This window comes from Myotis lucifugus, unplaced genomic scaffold (assembly GCF_000147115.1).
Source record: "Myotis lucifugus unplaced genomic scaffold, Myoluc2.0 scaffold_23, whole genome shotgun sequence".
NCBI classification, from domain to species: Eukaryota; Metazoa; Chordata; class Mammalia; order Chiroptera; family Vespertilionidae; genus Myotis; species Myotis lucifugus.
The window spans coordinates 5,449,784-5,470,506 of record NW_005871071.1 but is presented as its reverse complement, the minus strand read 5'-3'; the positions used below and the strand labels follow the sequence as shown (position 1 = coordinate 5,470,506).

The 20,723-nt window shown below is 49.9% G+C and overlaps 1 protein-coding gene across 1 annotated transcript in view; it reads right to left on the bottom strand.

Moving 5' to 3' along the window:
• The window catches only part of MYO5C (myosin VC), a 95,763-nt gene that overhangs the window by 39,812 nt on the left and 35,228 nt on the right, over window positions 1-20,723 (bottom strand). Inside the window, exons 11-21 of the mRNA XM_006086029.3 lie at window positions 19,696-19,802; window positions 18,057-18,322; window positions 14,229-14,310; window positions 12,106-12,246; window positions 9,334-9,459; window positions 6,974-7,057; window positions 5,253-5,387; window positions 4,509-4,606; window positions 3,594-3,680; window positions 3,033-3,144; window positions 2,156-2,367 (exon numbers count right to left, since the gene is read on the bottom strand). Of these exons, the coding sequence (XP_006086091.1) occupies window positions 2,156-2,367; window positions 3,033-3,144; window positions 3,594-3,680; window positions 4,509-4,606; window positions 5,253-5,387; window positions 6,974-7,057; window positions 9,334-9,459; window positions 12,106-12,246; window positions 14,229-14,310; window positions 18,057-18,322; window positions 19,696-19,802 (1,450 nt within the window). The remainder of the gene's footprint in view (window positions 1-2,155; window positions 2,368-3,032; window positions 3,145-3,593; window positions 3,681-4,508; window positions 4,607-5,252; window positions 5,388-6,973; window positions 7,058-9,333; window positions 9,460-12,105; window positions 12,247-14,228; window positions 14,311-18,056; window positions 18,323-19,695; window positions 19,803-20,723) is intronic.

Below are 20,723 nucleotides of genomic sequence, written 5' to 3'. Positions count from 1 at the left end.
CTCTGATGACACACTGACCACAGGGGACAGATGCTCAAAACAGGAGCAAGAAAATGAGGTATGCCAGTGATGTCCCACAGCCAACCTCCTGCAGCCGGCCAACCTCCCGTGGTCCCTCCCCGCAGCTGCCTGGCCCTGATCGGCCCCAATCAGTCCTGATCACCAGCCAGGCCAAAGGACCCCACCCGAATTCGTGCACTGGGCCTCTAGTTGAAATATATATATATTACACACCTACTATGTGACAGCCACTGTGCTAGGTCCTAGTATGGATGTAATGGGAAGCAGACAAGTATAGTCCTTGTCCTCACAGAGCTTCCATTCTTATGAATGCATCCAGGCCATAGCAAAGATTGAATGCTTGCCCGGTCAGTGTGGCTCAGTGGTTGAGCATCAACCTATGAACCAGGAGGTCACAGTTCGATCCTCAGTCAGGGCACATGCTTGGGTTGTGGGCTTGATCCCCAGAGTGGGGCATGCAGGAGGCTGCCAATCAATGATTCTCTCTCATCATTGATGTTTCTATCTCTCCCTTCCTCTCTGAAATCAATAAAAACATATTTTAAAAACATTAAAAAGATTGAATGCTCTTTGGTAGGAAACAGGGGCTGCTGGAGGCATCCAGCTCAGGAGCAGGGCAGTGGCTGGATCAGGCCCTGCTTTAGGAAGATGGAGAGAAAGGCGGCAGGTGAAGGAATGTGCTCTAAGGGTGTAAGGAAGCGATGATGGAGGCCTCACCAGGGCAGGCACCCAGGAATGGGACGAGCGGGACAGACACAGAGGCAAGTGAAGGGTGCATGGAATAGTCAGGCCTTTGTGATTCCCGACTGGAAAGAGAGCACACACTTGGGGAAGAAGGTAAGTCTAGGGTTTCCTGCCCTGGAGGCTGCTGTTGTTAACTGAACTCAGAAGCCCCGGAGGGCGAGCCTGGCTGCAAGTGCATGTAAGCCGGTTGCCTGGAGCATGGGGGCTGCGATGGCAAGACCAGTTTGGGGCGGGCTGAGATGAAGGTGGTGGTGCACCAACCACATGGAGAAGCGCAGGAAGAGGTCAGGCTCAGTGACACACCTGCCTTCGCAACTATCCTAGGAGCATGCCAGGAAGCGAGCTGGGCTACACACATGGAAGCACACAGTGCAGACTGGGAAGAAGGCCTGTCCACTGGCCAGCCCAACATGGCCTCTTGGGAGCACCTGAGGAGGGTGGGACGGGCATGGCTGGTGGGACTGCCCTGCGCTCAGCCATCCCCTTGCGCTACCGCGTAGCCTTGCCCGAGGGCTCTGCATGTGCTGGCAGGGCCTCCCCATCAATCCCCTCAGGCGTGCTCTGTCTCCTGTCCTCTGCCGGTAGTCTGGTCAGTGGCTATTTTTGGCGTCTTTACTCAGGGGCTTCACCGAGACCCTAGTCTTCCTAGGCCCCTTGAGTGTGGCTCTTCCACAAAATACCACGTGCGGGCGCACACGTACAGTGCGATTGAAACTTCGTGGCCCATGCGCAGAAGTTGGTTTTTGGCCTGGGCAAGTCTATTTTGAAGAAGTTTTTTTTTGAGATGGTTTGGACATAAAGAGAGGATGAACGAAAGGAGATAGACGAAACAAGTATACAAGACGAGTGTGGATGGGAGAGTTGGAAGGGGTCAACTTCAGCAAACCCCTCAATCAGATTGAGGACGTTTTTAGCAAAGGCCAGCTTAGGAGTACCCTAATTAAGTTAATAACAATGTACCTACCTATATAGTTTAAAAAAATTGTCTTTCAAAAGAAATTTTAACCGTTGTACTGTTGATATTTGGCTCTGTTGACTAATGAGTTTGCCGACCACTGTCCTAGGCATTTTCAGTTCTCACAGACCAGGGGCCCGGTCCCTCCACCTGGTCTCACGGGGAATTCTGACCTCTTCCGAGACACCCTAACTGGGGCTTCCTCTCTTCTGGGTCCCGGTTGTCACCTGTCCCACATGGGGACAGCGGGCTGAGTCAGTACTCCCGGCCCTGAGGGACACACCCTTCTCATCGGGAGGCTTACGGCCGCCTCAGGGACATGCACCCTGGTCCCAGGAGAAGGGTCCTTTGTCCTTGACAGGCCCCTCCCCCCTCCCGGACGTGACCAGCAAAGAAAGCTGCACAACTGCACACGTCCCCTTGGCTCCCACCTACCTGACGGTGTGCTGCCCCCGGAAGTACTGCTGGATGGTCAGGGCGGCTTGTCTCTCGCGGAGGAATTTTTTCCTCTGGAGCCAGCCACGGATGTGCTTTTGTATCACAACACAACCCTGCCTCAGTTTATCCAATCGGAGCTTCTCTAAATAAGCCACTTGGCCTGCTCTGAAGAAAATTTTGGTTTTACCAAACTGGTACTGATTGGAATCCTGGAAGAGAAAAATAATATAATCAAAAACAAAATCTTTTCAGATTTTCTACAGTATTTGAGAAAGACGTTCAGAGATTCAAAGATGCCCAAAACATTGATATGTTTACATTTTTGTTCTTTGACATAAAGCAGACAAACTCTGGTCATGATCTAGAAATTTATATTTTGACTTGTTTGTCCACAAAGGGGCACAGGCACTGGGAAAGGCTTGGTTTCTGTCTTCATTTTGGCTTCTCTTTGACCCCCTTCCTGACCGTCATAACTCCTTCCCTTTTCCATCATAACTCACTGCTTCGGCAATAATCTAAACCCACGCTGAGGGCCACGTCTGGAACCCTGGCTCGGTGACGTCTGGTGGACTGTGTAACATAAACCAGGCCCATGGAAGATCCCCAGGGTGTGGGAGAACAAAGCCGGACAGGAGGACACTGGGGGAAGCCAGGGTTGGAATTTGGGTCCCTAAAGGAGACGCCTACTGCCAGGAGGTGATGCCCATGAGCCTGCTGCTCTGACCTCCTCAGCACATACAGGCGTAGGGCCCATCTGCTTTCCTCTTAGCCACCATGACAATTACAGCCCAGAGACTGAGGCAGGGAGGAGGAAACGCGCTTGGGAGACGCGCTTCTTGGTCTGAGCCCGCGACTCGAGGTGAGCGAGCCTGACCTGGATGAGCCTGTGTAAAACCACCTTGCAGACCTCCTTCTTATCGCCGAACGAAAGCTCTTGCTTGGTCATGAGGATACCATAGCGACTGTAGAACTCGATGTACGTCCACCTGGAAAGTCAAAGTGGATGTAAGAAGGCATGCCAGGCAGGGAGCGTGTCACCTGTCACTGCTGGTGGGGTGCAGTCTGCTCTGGGGTGATGGCCCTGACCTCTGACTCGCCTCCCTGCTGGGACACCACCTGAATCTCATGCGGAGCACACCTGTCTACACCTGGACTGATTTTATTAATGCTCAGCTCCAACAATGTCCTCTCCCCCATCCCCGCTCCCTTTCCCAGGCGCTGGGAGGCCGCGAGTGACCCTCGGCAGCAGCTGAGGTGGGGGATGGGGTGGTGGTGATGGCAACCTCCCTTCCCTTCCCCTCTCCCCCGCCCCCCGCCCGCGCCGCCTGCCTATCACCCTGTTCTGGCCCAGCACAGTGGGACAAAACTTGGGAGGATCTTACGAAAGTATGTGACCAATTGGGCACTTTCTCCCGAAACAAGGCAGACCGCGTACCGGGATGGGTAGCTCTGCGCACTGATGCGAATGGTTTCCAGGACGCCGCAGGCTCGCAGCTGCTGGACAATTCTCTTGGAGTCAAACCTTAAAGAAGAGAATTTTACAAGGTGTTAAGCCCATGAGTAGTGCAGCAGAGCTGCCCTGACCGGGAGCCCCCAGGGAGCAGGCCGTCTCGGTAACCCACAGGCCACACACAGCAGACGGCTAATGAAGATTTGTTGTGTCAGGTGAAAATGGCACCTCTGTGACACAGTTCAGGGGGCTGAGGACACAGAGAAAGGAGCGGCTGGTTCTGCTGCAGGCGACAGGGAGAGGGCCTTATGGGAAACACCACTGGGCTGAGCTTCGAATGACAACAGAGTGGAAGAAATGTTCAAGCTGCCCTCGTCCAAGTGCTCGTTTGATGCTTGAGTTCCCTTTACAGACACTGGCAGGCAGCCCTCTGCCTTGGGTCTGACCCTCTGGTGACCACATCCACCACCTCCGGGACAGCACGTCCCCTCGGCCAGCCCTCAGCTCCATCAGCTAAGAGGGACTCAAGACCTTCCACTCACAGGTCTGGAGCCCTTTCCCGGGGCCCCAGAGGAAAGTCTCATGTCTCCTGCCACGTCGGAAGGTGAAACTGTGACCCCCTCCTTCAGCCTTTCTCCTTTAAACACATGCAAAGTCTTTCAGAACCAAGGAACATGCTCGGGCTTTCTCAGTTGCATAAACTTCAAGTACAGACTGTTCTTTCACCTCTCGCCACTTTGCTTCATGCTGGAGATAAGGGGCCTCGGCCACAGGGCTTGTGCTAACATTATGTGCACAGGGCAGGATCATTCTGAATCAGAAACAGTAAAGTTCAAGACAATTGTGGGCACACTCCCCAAATATTACGACGGAAACACTCTGCCGCATGAGAGCACTTACTCAAAGGGCAGTTTCTCATCGTTTGGCTTGATGCAGCGAACGTAGTGGGGCGTGGTCGCGTTGAGGGTCTCCATGAGCAAGGACAGAGAGCTGCGGAACTAGGAGACAGAGTCAGACAACAAATGTGCTGAAAGGGAATGCTTACATCAGCGGTTCTCAACCTGTGGGTCGCGACCCCTTTGGGGGTCGAACGACCCTTTCACAGGGGTCGCCTATAATTACATATTGTTTTTGTGATTAATCCCTATGCTTTCATTATGTTCAATTTGTAACAATGAAATTGGGGGTCACCACAACATGAGGAACTGTATTAAAGGGTCGCGGCATTAGGAAGGTTGAGAACCACTGGCTTACATCGAGGCAAAAAAAGGCCCCACCTCGGTAAGTTGGGAGGAAGAGTTAACTTCATGCTAAACATCTATTCTGAAAGGTTTCAACCCGTGACTGCAGTTATCAGCGTGTCCTACTGCCCTGGATGGAACACGGCTCTGTCCCACATTCCCACAAAGCAGGAAGTGTGGTAAGTCACGCTACTGTGCAAATGTGCGGTTTGCCCAGGTGTGTGCGGCCTCGGAGGTTGAGGTGCGACCACGAGGAACAACTGCTTTTCTTTGCATTTGAGTTTACGTCCCATTGGATGAAGCGTGGTGCCATGTCCAGGCCTGCAAGGTGGGTCCGCCCAGAGCCCGGCTCCCTGGGGCCTGGCTGAGCCCGTGGCTCCTCACCCTCAACCCCTCCCGGTACCTTGCTCCCCACGGTGGTCCGGAACTGCTTGTTGTTGGGCTTGATGACTTGCTTGGCAGATTTCATCGTGATCGCTGAACCAAAAGGGGAAGGGGGAACTGGGCTTTCTTGGAAAAACTTGGCGCAGAGGTGAAACTGGAAGGAGCAGAGAGGATTTCAGTGTCCAAAAATGCTCACCCACAGCCCTCAGCTGGTACAAGCCACGTAAATGACCACAAGCCCATCCAAACCAGTGGAGGGTCAAGTGACAGTCTTTACATCAAGTCTCAATCCCTTGAGCGATCTCCTCACTCAGGATGACCAGGAATGGGAGCAGAGATTGTCTGTACGTGGGCATCACTCAATGTCAGGAAGGTGGAAACATGTACAAGGTCTACCTGTGCGCCTGGAATCTCCCTCCCACCCACATCCTCACTCCCACAGACCCAAACCCAACCCATCATTCAGGGTTTTGTTAACATATTTTTCACCCTGCCCCTTCACACTGCCTTCGCTGGTGCCCAGCAGGAAAGAATTCCACATTTCTCTGAACTGTCTTAATCTTTTATTTGTACCTCTTCTAAGACACTCATTACTTTCTACCTAATCAGTTATTTCTTTAAATGTCCGTCTTCTCTCTTAGAGTGAACCTCCTATTTTTTATTTTAAATTGGACGTTGATCTCCTTCAGGGCGGAATCTCTGCCTGATGCACCTGGTGTGCCCATGGAGGAGGGGGTCTGCAACCCGAGTCTCCGAGAGCCGATGTGCTTTACGGGAGACGCATCGGTGCTTCCACGGGATCTGCTCCCTCTTCCAGACTGGACCCCAGGCTAAGCTTGGGGGCGAGTAAACAACTGGCAAATCAAGTCAACTAATTTCTACACAAGATGCAGGCCATTTCTACACTGGATTCTCTACCATGAACCAGTTTCAATGACTGAAGGTGTCACGGCCAGTGATTGATTTATTGTCATTAGTGGAATTCCCCGTGCTCATCTGGGAAATGGTCAAAATACCTGAACATCAACAAAGGACTGGGATCTTTTAAAAGAAGGAAAGTAATTATGATAACCAAATCTTCACAAAAATGAAGGCTTATGAAATATCCTTTCTCTCAAATTTTAATAAAGACATGTTTAAAGAGGAAATAAAAAAAGCCAGAAGTCACTCTTTTGGTGACACTAGTGATCACACAGAACCGTGGGTTCGAGGAGCTTCCCCGGCCACAGCCACTGTCCCTCCCTGTGTGGTTCTCTCCCCCTCGTGCTTGGGTTTCCTCGCACACTCAGCACTGCCTACCATTGCTGATTACGTGCTTAACGCTGGTGCTCCCTCCAGGATGTGAGGCAGGAACCCCGTCTGCCTTGCTCACTGCTGCATCCCCAGAACTTAGGCCAGTGCTTGGCACATGGCAGGTGCTGCATAAATAGTATCTGTGACTGAATGAATAAAACGTGAGCTGTGGTTCTTTAAATGGCCAGATCAGCTGTCCTTCCTCTCTGTTATCTGCACATTTGATTTCTGAGTTTGCATATAGCAGAGGTTTGTATGCTTTCAGAAGCTAGACACATATTTTAATCCCAATTCTAAAATAGTTTTATGTAAGTCTGACTTACAATTTGCCACTGCAAGACACACACACACACACACACACACACACACACACTCACACTTCGTACTCTTTCCTGACACGAATCTGCATAATGCAGAACGTTAATTACCCCTCGGGACTTGACAAACCTTGCTTGCTCTCAGGATTTCAACCAGCATGTCATAGACGGTGTCTCTGTTCTTTTCAAGGAAACCTTCGCATTTATACTCAACCTATGCAGAGAAAGGAATTCATTGTTTCCAAAAAGACAAGAGCAGACAGCATCTAAGTACCAGAAGTTTCTCTTCTTTTTAAAGAAAGAGCAACGAAGGGGCTCTACAGACAATCTTCCAACAAAGAGATTCGGCTTCTGTTGACCACAGCCATCCCAATAGGTGTAGCTTAGAAAGCTGGGAACATGTCACGGACGGAAGAGGCCGGCTGCCCGCTGCCCGGATTTCCCACTGGCCGCTGATCTCTGTTCTCTCACCTGTCCATTCCCTCTGGCCACACTGACCATTCTCTGCAGTGTGGGTGGTTAGTACACACGAAGGTCTAACAAGACCTGGACTGGAGCTCACCTGGCCTTAGAAGCCACCAGGGAGAGGAAACATTTCAGTGGTGTCCTTTGGGTTCAAACAGAAATGTTTTCCTAAATCAGCATTAATGGGGCAGAAAGGAAAGAACCTGACCACCTGACCACAGAGCTTCCCAGAGCCAGCAAAGCTCTTAGAGTCGGGGTGAGACTGGGTGAGTGTTTGCACTGCTTGAATTGGGCTTAGAAAAGCACTCCAGCAGCCCTTCCAGATTCACGGGGCTTCAGGAATCTGCTTCTGAGTTATATATTTTCATATGTGACATATATCCTTCGTAAATTAAAAAAGTGTTTGAGAATAAAATATTAACTATGAGGAAACAGGCTTTCGGTGCTGGGACCTCGGGGCAGAGCGGGTGTTCAGCGACCCCCGAGCAAGGACTCTGCTTGTCCCTCTGGGTGAGGAGGGGTCCTCTCTGGGATCACTGACTGTCTGTAAACACTCCCTTGTGAATGAAGTACTTGGATTCTTGTATAAATGCTTCCAGCTGGTGGTGTGAGCCACACGTTGAAATGACAAATGTAGAGCCTTTTCGATGGGGGAGACCATCTGTGGGGAAGATCACAGAGAGCTGTGTGCCTCTGTCGGGGGCCAGGGGACCGAGGGAAGATGTGCCGTCTTGTTGCATCTAAGCATAGCTGCCTCACTTTCTAAAGGACTATGTCCTCGGCTTCCTGAATTGAGAGCTAAGCTGACCTTACAGTGTGTGTGTGTTTTTCCCACCAATCCGCAGCCCACTCGAGTTACTGCCTCAATTCTTTTACGAGGCATTTCTTGGAAGTGCCAGGTGAGAGCATGAGATGTACAGAAACTGTGTGTTATAAAGAGGGCCTCCTGAGATAAATCCCAGGGGTGCTTTGCATGAAGTCCGATCCTTCCTTTCTTTCCCCCTTGGGGACCCCAAATAGGAAATTATAAAGGACACCTCGAAAATGTAAGTATAACTTGTTATATCATCATCCATCTCACTTGCCTCTCTTCAGGAACCAAATCTGAGAAGCCCTAAGCCCTAAAAGGCTACCACATTTAACAGCACTCCTCTAGCCCACAGAGTTGCTACCGCTTTCCAGCCTCCTGTCCCTCCCAGGCCCTCGGTCACTCGCATGGCCAGCACACGCTGACCCACAGCACCGGCCGCTGGGACAGGCAAGCACAGCCCGTTCCCAGCATCCCCAGGGCTGGCCAGGCCTCGAGCGTGACACCCACTGAGCTTCCCTGGGAAAGGAAAACAAGGTGAGAAGGCACGTTGACGGCAGGTGGTGATGGCGATTTGTCTTTCCCCCTTCGTTAGGGAGGGGCAAAAGTAGGTTTGCAGTTGATTGTAGGGAAAATAACACAATAATTAATAAATAATAATATAAGAATAAGTTGTTTGGGTACTCACAACTCTAAACCTACTTTTACCCCATCCTGTATTTTCTAAGCTTTCTGCCATGTGATTTTTACAAAATAATTTTCTTTTTTAATAGAGTAACATTTGTTTCATTAAAAATAGGAGGTTTATCAAGAAAATAAAGATCACCTAGGAAACCCACCATCTTCGCCAACCTATGTCACCCATACAAAAAATACATTACAACTTAGTAACAAAGGAAAACCTCAAAAAAAGGCATAGCTTTTGTTATAAGAAACAATTACGCTGTCCTGATTATAACAATTTCACGGAGAAAATAAAATGACAAGAGGTTGATAAATTCACAGTAAATCTAACGCAGAAATGGGGTCCACCGGCAATATGTTTATCTTTAAAGCAGTACAACAGGAAGGCATGCGTTCTGTGATAAAGACAAATGAAGAACTGTTGCGTTTACTCATGTCCCATGAGTTGGATCCGACCTGAGAAGTCCCTGGCCAGCCTCTCCCATGGGAAGCAGCTCTGGCTCCCCACACAGCGCCCTCCCAGATCACTGTACCTTATCAGCAAAGTGCTGGATGATAAAGGATGCATTTGACATTCTGGGCTTTTCAAACAAAGAGTTCTTGTTGACGAAATTATTATACAGCTTTTGAAGCCAGTTTTCATCAGTTCCATGTGGCAACTGGAAGAGGAAGCACACCAAATATCAAGTAAAGAAAACAGAGAGGAAGGTTGAGTAGAGGCAAGGAAAAGTGCTCATTTTTAAAAAATTATTTTTTTATTTTTCAATTACAGTTGATATACAATATTATATTAGTTTCTGGAGTATAACCCAGTGAGTGGACATTATATAACTTCCTAAGTGATCACCCTGATGAATCTAGTATCCATCTGACATCATAGTTATTACAGTATTACTGACTATGCTCCTTATGCTGTACTTTACATCCCTGTAAGTACTAATTTGTATTTTTTAAATCCTCACCCGAGGACAAGTTTTTATTGATTTGTAGAGACAGACAGAGAGAGAGAGAGAGAGAGAGAGAGAGAGAGAAAGGGGTGGGAAGAGGGAGGGAGGGAGGGAGGGAGAGCGAGAAACATCGATCAGTTGCCTCCTGAATGTGCCCCAACCGGGGATTGAACCCACAACCTAGGTGTGTACCCTGACAAGGAATGGAACCTGCAACCTTTTGGTGTATGGGATGACATTCCAATCAAATGAGACCTTTATCCCTTTCACCCTGTCCCCCAAACCTCTTCCCCTCTGGCAACCACTAGTTCTCTCTTTGTATCTATGAGTCTATTTCTATTTTGTTTGTTTGTTTTGTTCTTTAGATTCCACATATCAGCAAAATCATATATTTGTCTTTCTCTGACCGACTTACTTCACTGAGCATAATACCCTAGGTCCATCCATGCTGTCACAAATAATTAAGATTTCATTTCTTTTTATGGAAAAGCACTTATTCTGAGAAACCAAGACATGTGGGGCCTTAGGAGTGAAGGGCTCTAGATCCACAGCTCCTTTTTAAAAAGCAACTCTAGCCCTGGCCGGGTGGCTCAGTGGGTGGGAGTGTAGTCTGGTACACCAAAAAGTGGTGGGTTCAATTCCCAGTCAGGTCACATACCTAAGTTTCCAGTTCAATCCTTGGTCGGAGCATGACAGGAGGCAACTAATTGAAGTTTCTCTCTCTCTAAAATCAATTAAAAAATCATAACCTCGAGTGAGGATAAAGTAAATAAATGAATAAATAAATGCTTTTTATAAAAAAGCAACTCTAGGCATAAATCTGTCCTTGATCTCAACAATCTTCAGAGTGATATTTAAATGGCTATATCAATGCCCTTTTAGAACAAAATGTTATAAGCTACAAGGAAATGGTCATATAATAACTTAAGAATGAAGAATTTTACTTCTGTAAAATGGGCAGTATTTTTATATTTTTCTCCAAAGAAGTACAAAGGTTCAGGGAAAAGTAGCACTGGTTCCATTACGTGCACAAGACTTTATTCTCAGTTTTATGGGAAAAGACTGGCACCTAAATGTAGTTCCCCTCCTCCTGGAGAAGTTTTTCTTTTGTTTCACTGCCTAATGAATAACTACCTCCTTGCACTAAGATCTTACCTCCTCAGACTAAGCTAGCTGCAAAACTTGTTCTTGATACTGGTGATTTTAAAGCTATCAAGTATATTCAGCCTGAGCGCTGTGAATCTAATACCTTATTACGTTCAAACTAGAGGCCCGGTGCATGGATTCGTGCACATGTGGGGTCCAGCTTGCCCGCCCCAATCAGGCGGGCCAGCCAGCTGGGGGGAAGGGACGCGGGAGGTTGGCTGGCCGGCCCTGCCCCCGATTGGGGGGAGGGCTGATTGGGGACTGGGACAGCTGGGGGGGGGTGAGGGGGGAGAGGCCCTGGGCGGTTGGCGGGCCCCGCCCACTGGTTGAACTCCAGGTCGAGGGGACAATTTGCATATTACCCTTTTATTATATAGGATGACTCCTGCATACTGCTTTGTGACACTGGTCACCTAGGGCTCTCTGTGATTTTCTAGAGACCACCTTATCCTCTGTCCCCTGCCCCACGTAGATCATTCCAGAGTGCTTGGCACTCACACTGGCCCTTTAATCTTACATCACTGCAGGTACTAAAGCACAGGGCACCAGAACAGATGATCTGTGAGAAGAACCATGGGGCTGAGAATTCTAGGGAGAAAATGCCAATAAGTCCTCAACATTATAATCTTTTTTTGGTACAAATAAATATCTGAAAAAGAAACAGAACCTATGTCTGAACATCAAAACACCACCTTTAAACCAAAAAATGACTAGTGTCCTGGGGATTATTTGTTCCTGTGGCCCCATGAAGGGCATTGTGAGGCTGACTCAGCACAAAGTTGCTCCTCCCAGGGGGAACTAAGAAGAGGAGAACTCCTAGGGACCCTTCTCCCAAGTGTATGGCATTTATTTTTCAGCCACACCCCCCGATGGGTGAGTCACAGAATCAGGAACTCACTTCTTGTTAGTCATTCACAATGGGCCCGGGGTCACTTGCTACTTCCATGTGCACACACTAGGGACAGCCTCAAAGGGCGCCCTTGCTGGACGTGACCTAAGAGGTTGTGCATGTTACCCAAGGGTGGGCCCCACACACTGAGGTGGGAGGCTCACCTGGCCCTCGTGGGTTCCTGCTGTGGATGCTGCCCAGCATTAATATACAACCACTGGGTAGCACATCAAGAATTTACATGTACATTTTTAAAAAATCCACTTTACAATATGCTCATCTGTTACTACTCACAAGTTGGGGAAAAATTTTTTTTAAGTTACCAAGCATTCTTCATCCAGCAACTCCAAAATGCCCATCTTTGCTTCAATCAGGTCAATAACTGATTGATTGTCATAAAAATCGATCAGAGTCCAAGGGATATCTTCCTTCATATATTCTTCTTGTTCAAGTTTGAAGACATGCTGGGAAGAATCCAGAAGTTAATGTGGAGTAAAACAGAACACTGAGGTGTGCTTCTGAAGAGTAGGGTGTAAGCATTTGGAAGATGGAGATATAGGACAGATTTTCCATGTCTGTCGAGGACCCAGAGGTGCAGGCTATGCCCCTTATCCATGACCAATGCCACTGAATTCCTACTGCAGGTTTAGACTTCACTCCCCGACCCAGTCTGGGTGGGTGCCCACATCCCATCACCTCCAGCACCGATGGCACTCAGGGTGGTCCCGGGGCCTCCCTGCTCTCGCGCTGCTGCTCTCCAGGATGGAGCCAGCCTGCCGAGAATGCTGGCTGTGGGCCAGTGTGAGGAGCCAGCCACTAGCAGAGCTTCGTTCACTACTTGTGAGGGTACCAGGGGGCTTCCCAGAGCCTGGCTCAGGCTTTTCCTGGCTGCAGGCGGCAGGGGTAGGAGCTGTGAGGAGAGAGCCTCCCACAGAAGCATCCAGTGGGAGCAGCTCTGAAGCACAGTAGGTGGTTGAGAACCAGCCAGAGAGAGAGCACAGCAGCAAAGGGGGGCGATGGGAAAGCACAGTAGGATGAGGGTGGGTGGGTGCAAGCCCCCATGTGGCCTTTTCCTAGGGGCAGTGAGGACCCAGAAAGGGGAGGGGATGAGTGAGGGAGGGTCAGGATGAGACCTGGTAGTTCAGCTTGGGGTGGGGGCAGGACTGGAGGCAGAGAGGCCTGTCAGGACTCAGTTCTGCTGTGGCCAGACACTCGGGAGGTGACCTGGAGGCTCTGGGGGAGGAAGATGACCAAGAGCCACAGTTAGGACAAACATTAGGCCAGGACACTGTGTCAATGATAGTGGTTTAACCACAAAAGTAAGCAGGGAGGGTACGGAGGCCAAGAGGGGAAGGCGGTGGGTTCCCTCTGTCACTGCTGAGCTACTTGAGGCCACCCGGTGCGGGGGCCCAGCAGCAGTCAGATTCATGGGACAGGAGCTAGGAGACAGTCCTCACTAGGGCTTCAGTGCTGACATTTTAAGGCATTACCCCTCTCAGGAGGCTCTGAACATTGACAGAGGACTCGAAAGAAAGGAGGTGGAGAAGAACAGGAGGAAAACACAGTTGCAGCCTCTGCTATGCTATTTCCAGGAGGTGTTTTGCATATGCATTATTTTAAGTTGTGTTGGGGAGAGGGAAGATCTGTAGATTTATATTTTAGTTATACTGCATATCTACTTGGAATAAAGCTTGGCTGTGGTCATTAAATGTGAAACACAGGTATCCTTGAGAATGCTGATAGAAATTTGCAATAGAATAACATGTAATGCTTACACGTGGATTAATTCTGGGGTAAGGAAAAGGAAAGAAAAGAAACACTTACTGAATATGATTCAATGTTAGGTCTTCTCAACAACATTAGGTGGGTGCTATTGAACCATTTTTAAAGTGAGGAAACAGTCTCAGAGAGCCCGGGGTCCCAGAGGAAGCAGGTGGGAGAGCTGAGACTCAAACCAGTTCAGTTTGGGAAAAAGTCTGTGCTCTCCAGGATGTCATTCTGTTTTTTCTTCGGGGTTGTGTGGGAGAAGACGATTTTCAAATGACAAGCAGGAGAGTTCACCAGGTGAAGATGGAGGGGTGGGGAAAGGATGGGAACAGCAGGTGGTTGACAGCAGACAGAGCAGCAGATGCAAAGATGCAGAGTTTTGCAAGGACGTGGGGCCTTCAGGAAGCTAACAAGACCACTTGGTCTGGCTGCACATCGGGGTCTGTACCCGAGAATGACAGATGAGGAACTGGAACTGAAGAGTAGGCAGGTGGCTCCAGAAAGATAAAACTGGAAGGTGGGAAGGTGTGATTTCAGACACGGCCACAAGGTGGTGCAGTGACGTGCGGCTCCTTTACTAATCACAACTTGCAGAGGGCAGAAGCCTGGTTTGCCTCCTTCCAGATTCCCTGCGCTCAGCGCCAAGAATGAGTTTCAAGAAGGGAGAAAAGTCACCTACCAGGTTGAACTGCTGCTGCAGTTTTTCATTAGCATAATTGATGCAAAACTGTTCGAAGCTGTTCACATCAAAGGTTTCAAAGCTGAAATGCAGTTAAAATGTAAATGTAAAGTTAAAATGTAACTTGGAGGACATATACATCACTTATTGGTCAGTATTTTTTGGACAAAGTTCATAGCTGAAAAGTTAGTTGTGCTTTCTGAAAGTTTTAAATATACCTGAATGCTTGACAGTCAATCTACAGCATAAATCAGCTTTTCCCAGGTTGCCTCAGAAGGAATGGTATGTACAAAACACCCACCCTGAGGCAGGCACTAGATCAGGCCCCTCACAATATCATGTATCATTTCATTCACAGCCATACTGTTATCATCACTTTGTAGATGAGGAAATAAGGCTCCGAGAGGTTCGGAAACTTGCCTAAGGTCACACAGCGATGTCAAACTGCTGTGAGCCTGCCGGGCTAGAACACTGACGCTTGTGGTAAAAAAAGCAATGCTCTTTCCTACTCCCTACTCGCTGCCAGTTGGAGGGAGAGGCAGCACAGTTCTGCCCCCACCAGGGTGCTTTCCCAGGTCTTGGAAGAAAAGGGCAAGGTCGTTTAACACTATAGCCCAGCAGGCCCATCAGGTCTGCGACAGACATGCCTGCCTCCATCCTCAGACTTTCAGCGCTGTCTCTGGCGCTGCCCTGAAGTTGCCCACTCGTGGGCTGGCAGGAGGTGGGCAGGTGACAGAGAGGGGAAGCGGGGCTGGAGAGCGGCCAGTAAGCTGTGCGGGGCCGTGGCAAACAGGATTATCCAACGGGGCAGCTGCTACCTGGTACTCAGCTCCCGCCAGCTGTGGCCATGGATGAATGCAGGTCAGGATGCTAGATCACCTGATTCTCCAGAAAAGCCAGAAATCTGGACGTTTATGTGAATTATCCCATGTTATTGGCTGAACAAAACTCATGCATGAAATTCCCCCACCCGGCCAGGGGAACGCTTCTGCCAGGAGGAAGTTCCCCGGTGCTTAGGCATCAGCATAGATACACATCACTTCCGCCGAACACCACTCCAGCTGGAGGCTACAGCGACCCCACGGTCACACGTGAGGGTCAGAGGAGACGGTGACCATCGCGGAGAAGGCAGCCAGCAAATGTGCCAGACATGCAATTTGACGCCAGCTCTTGGTGCCTCCAAAGCTGTGGTTCTTCACTTCTCTATCCCCTGGGGTCCTGCCATTGCCAACATGGATCCCCTGGGAGTGTCACTCGACAGCCAGCTTGGCTCAGTTTAGACTTGCTGGGCAGTTGAAGGGCCTCGACTTTCTCTAAACAGCTCCAGACTGACTCAAACCCACACAGCCCCATTCCACATGCACTGGGAGGGCGGTGGGGGGGGGGGGGGGCAGGCAGGGTGGGTGCTGAGGCTGGACACTGTGGACAGGCCGGGGCTGGTTGGGGAAGGGTCAAAAGGGCCTCACTGTGCTCCACAGCGCACGGCCAAGGCCAGAGGCAGGGCTTTCTAGAGCAGGAACGGAATGTCACTCATCAGTGATTATTTCCCTGCCCTCTTGCCCACCTTCCCCAGAGCTAAAGTTCACAACCAACGGAAAGAACTAAACCTATGACTTAAAAGGCCAGAAGCTCACTGGCGATGACAACACTTCACATCTGAACGATGCTGATGGTTCTGAAGATATCTTTACCAATTCTTCTGTTTGATCTTCATCATACCCTGCGACAGAGGCCCCATTCTACAGATGCAGAAGCTGAGGTTCGGAGAGGCTCTGTGGCTTTCTCGGGGCCACACGCCCAGTACGCTGCAGTGCGCACTCCCAGGGGTCTGACCTCCCAGCCCAGGCCTTCACAGCTCTGGGGCCGGAGAACACAAACACCACTGGCCAGGGGACCCCAAGCCCTCATGTCGTTCCCAGCTGCACCTCTGAGCTCACAGCTTCATCTTTAAAGGCTCTGAGTGAGAGAGCACTGCCTATGAGGCTGCCTCATTTCTAGGCCAAACTGAGCTCAGTTCTCTCCAAAGTTTCAGGGTGCGCACGGAACAGGGCTCACTAGACATGAGCCTCCTGGAGAAGGCATGAAAGGACTCGCCTAGGCAACAGCATCATTACTTAAAAAGGGGTGCTTATGCTCTTGGAGGGGTACCATTTTGGAGGGGTGGCGGCAAGCATGTTACTTTTATACTTTTTGAAGAGGAATTTAATTTTAAAATTTAATACATACTCTAAGAAGTTCTTGTGAATTTATAATTATTCCTGTCTCAGGTTTGCACACTTAGCCAAAAAATTCAGATTCCTGGATCTGACTCTGGGCTACATGCCATTCTCCTCACTTACTGCTCCTCGCACTCAGCTGCCTCCTCTCTCCCCATCCCCAGCTAACCTCCCACACATTCCTTTCAAAGAATCATCCCCACCTAATTACCTACCTGCCCACTCCACTAAAATTTACGTACCAAAAGGGCAGGGGCCATGTGTCTATGCTGTTCACCGATCACTCCCAACACCGGGCCTGGCACATAGATATTTGTATAGCTACTTGTTGGATGAATGAAATAATATATTCTTATAATAAAGGCCTATTTATTTTTAAGGCATTTTTAAAAACACAGAAAACAACAGAGAATAGTACAACAATCACCTATTTCTACCACAAAGAGACTATTGTTTTACAAGTTTACTTACATCCTTATCGGCTGCTCACATACCTTTTTTAGAACAAGGAAAGGTAAATAATTTACTAGAGATCCCCGCAATGTCTCAGTATTTTATAACTGTTGACATGTACTATTAATTGGTAGTCATTGTATTAGTTGAGTCTAAGTTAAACAAAGTGACTCCCTTGAGGCACCCTCTTTATAGGGGTCAGTGTGCCGCCCTGCCCGCCCCTCCCCAGGTGGGGAGGCCCAGACCCGGCTCTCCCCTCTGCATGGGGAGGGGGCTGGGCTGCTTTTCACAGACCTGGGGGACTGACCGCTCCCAGTCTGGGCAGAACACTGTGGTGCCTTTCGTGGGACAAGCTGCCCCTTGTCCCAGAGAGAAGCCAGGGTTGGTCTGGGAGGGGAGGGCTTGGGCGTGGAAAGGCCAGGTGCCAACAAATAAAGCCGGAATGCGATGGCCCCTCGCGCCCACCTCCACTCGGGCCTGGCCGCACACGCCCTCTGGGTGTCTGTGAGCATCGTTCGTGGGCGTCTGGCCTGGGATTTAGGAAAGCATGATGGGGCAAAGAGAAGGAAGAAGAACAGAACTCCAACGTGGGGACTCCTGGGGAAGAGCTGGGGCAAATGCAAGACCCGCATTATGTGGGAAAGGATGAGGACTTAGGTGTGGGAGGCAGCTTGGAGAGAGGCCTTGGTTTGAGTCCTCCTCCGGCCTGTGGGCCTGGGCGAGGGCAGGACCTCTGGGACGTCATTCCCAGTGAAACGGGAAAGGGACACGGGGTCCACACCTCACGGGGTCTCTATCAGGAGACAGAAGTGGGCCAGGGCCTCCCACAGTGCTGGGTCCTCCCCCAGCCTCACAGCCTCGCTGCTCCACCCTAACAGGGGAGAGTCTCAGGGCTGAGTGAGGGTAGGTGAGCAGCACATGGAAACCACCCAGCATGGTCGCTGGCCACGGTGAGCTCTCGAGGGGCCGTTGTTAACTTGGCATTTACTAACACACTAAATAAGACACTGCCGCCCAGGAGACTGGACTTAACATCCACATGTGCAAAAACTGAGGACGCCACCTCCCTGATCACGTGAAACACAGAGGAGAAACCAGAAGCGAATGATCTAAGGGTAACGGGCATTCGACATTCAAACGGGGAAAGACAGGCTCTTACCCATAAATGTCCAAAACACCAATAAAAGTGTGCTGCTTGCCTGAAAACTGCAACGCTTGGTTAATTCTCTCCACAATGAAGTCAAACAGGTGAGCATAGACCTTCTTGGCCAGCGCGTCCCTGGCGTTGGCGGCCTGGGGCCTGGTCATGGGCTTCACCACCGTCTCCGAGGTCGTGATGATTTTGCGATTGCACAGCCACTGAGCGACGCCGCCACGCTCCAGGCCCAGGAGCTCGCAGAACACCTGCAGGTGACTGTCGTCCGCCTTTGAAAACAAACATGGCCCCATCAGGGCCGTCAGCCACCAAAGCCAGCACGGCCCCCCGCCAGGGCCCTGGCCCCCACTTAGCCTGCATGAGAGGAGGATGAGCTGGTGTGAGAAAGGCCAGGACTCAGCGACACGGCCAGGCCTGGGCGTGAAGCGGGAGGGCCCAGCGGCAGGAGCCTGCCCCTTGCCCCTGGCAGGACACTGCTGCCATCTGCATTCGTAGACGTGTTTTTCACTAGTGCTCTTTTCTTCCTCGTGCAGACATTAATGAGAATAACTACACACAGGCCCCCTACCAACCATCACTCATATTTGTCACAGAAGACACACACATAAGCTTACCTAGTGTCCATTAATAAAGCAATCTGTCACAGAACTTACACGGTAAGAGGTGGGAGGTGTCCCTTCTGCTTACAACTGTCCTGTGCCCTTCAGGCCCTACATAACCTGTACCCCTCAGCCCCCCATTTTCCAGCCTCACCTTCCACCCCTCCTTTCACTCACTCCTCTTTGGATATACTGACTTTTTTGCTATTTCTTAAATTACAGCTCCTTGCCCCAGACACAGGCATAGTTCACGTCCTTGTGTGGAGGCCTCTGCCCACTGCTGCCGTATCAGAAAGAAAGGAGGAGGATTCGGGTGTGAGGCGGCCTTTCACACAGGGGCCTCCAGAAAACTTCTCTGTAGGCCCTGCTCCTCTCTACCCCTCCTCTGCCTCATTTTCCCTTTGAACAGCCATCAGCAGCTGCCAGAGCCTGTGATTGTTTATAGTGTCTCCTCTTCTCTGATTAAAGTTCCTTGAGGGGCACCTTGCTTTGTGTTGGTCACTGCGGTTTCTCCAGAGCCTACAACAGTGCCTGGCACATAGCAGTGCTAGTCAAATTTGTTGAATAAAAGAAAAATACATAGAAAATGCACTCTCGCCAAAACCGGTTTGGCTCGCTGGATAGAGCGTCGGCCTGCGGACTGAAGGGTCCCAGGTTCAATTCCGGTCAAGGGCATGTACCTGGGTTTCGGGCACATCCCCAGTAGGAGATGTGTAGGAGGCAGCTGGTCGATGTTTCTCTCTCATCGATGTTTCTAACTCTCTATCTCTCTCCCTTCCTCTCTGTAAAAAATCAATAAAATATATTTTAAAAAAAGAAAAAAAAAAGAAAATGCACTCTCCCCTCCTCTTCTGTTGCAAGAGAAAGAAGCTTTACTCTTTGAGGACAACCCTTGGGAACTCTTGCTTTCCTCTTCCTATTAAGCTGGCCTCCCTAGTTGGTTCAACGTTCCTGGTGCTAAAAAGCAAAAGCAGGGGAAGCCTGAGATGTTCTACCGATGACCCCCCAAACACAGGCAGGGGTGGAACAAGCAAGCCGCTTACACTGACTGCGGACCTCTCGTTGCCCACTGCTGTGATCTGCACGTTGCCCAGGTGCAGGATGGCTGCCAGGATCTTAAACACATCCATCTGAAAATCCTCCTGGAAACCTGAAGACAAAAATGTTCCCAAATTAGGAATATTGCATTTCTTCTCTTACTTAGCCACTGGTAAGCGAACACCTGGATTCCTTTAAGATCCTCTAGGACAGTGATGGCGAATCTTTTGAGCTCGTCGTGTCAGCATTTTGAAAAACCCTAACTTAACTCTGGTGCCGTGTCACATATAGAAATTTTTTGATATTTGCAACCATAGTAAAACAAAGACTTATATTTTTTATATTTATTTTATATATTTAAATGCCATTTAACAAAGAAAAATCAACCAAAAAAATGAGTTCGTGTGTCACCTCTGACACGCGTGTCATAGGTTTGCCATCACTGCTCTAGGACCACTGGTGCCAAGAGCTGGGACAGGGAGCATGAAGTGGACCCCAGGTGAACCTGGCTCACTCTTCTCCCCAGCTGGACTTGTGCAAACGCACAGTGTGAACTCTGCAACTCGCTAGGTGCCCCTCAGCCGAGGCTGCTGGAAGTCCCACACAAATTAATACCCAGGTAACCATTTCGTGCCAGGTGCCCGGAGAATCGGCTCTCGTTTATTCTGTGATGTACTTGCTTTATCTTTAATGTGCATTTTTCTTTTTTGTTCACAAGCCGCCTGAATTATTTTTCTGGTGGGGTCTGGATGTATTTCACTTGCCCCAGGGGGCTGACCTGGGCGGACCACGGCATGGGTGGTCATGTCCTCTGGCCTCTGGTTGGGTTTGACCAGTGGGGGCTGTGGGGAGGAGGTCAGAGAGGAGGAGGAGAGAGGGGCTGATCTGCTCGCTCATCTCTTTTCTGGTAACATCGTCTCAAGCTGACTATGTTGCTGATGACGTAAGGTCACTGCTCCTGGTCCAGCACTGACTTTCCCAACCCTCCTTTCTGGCTCCAGTAACACCCTGGGCCTGAGCGGAAGGTGCAGCG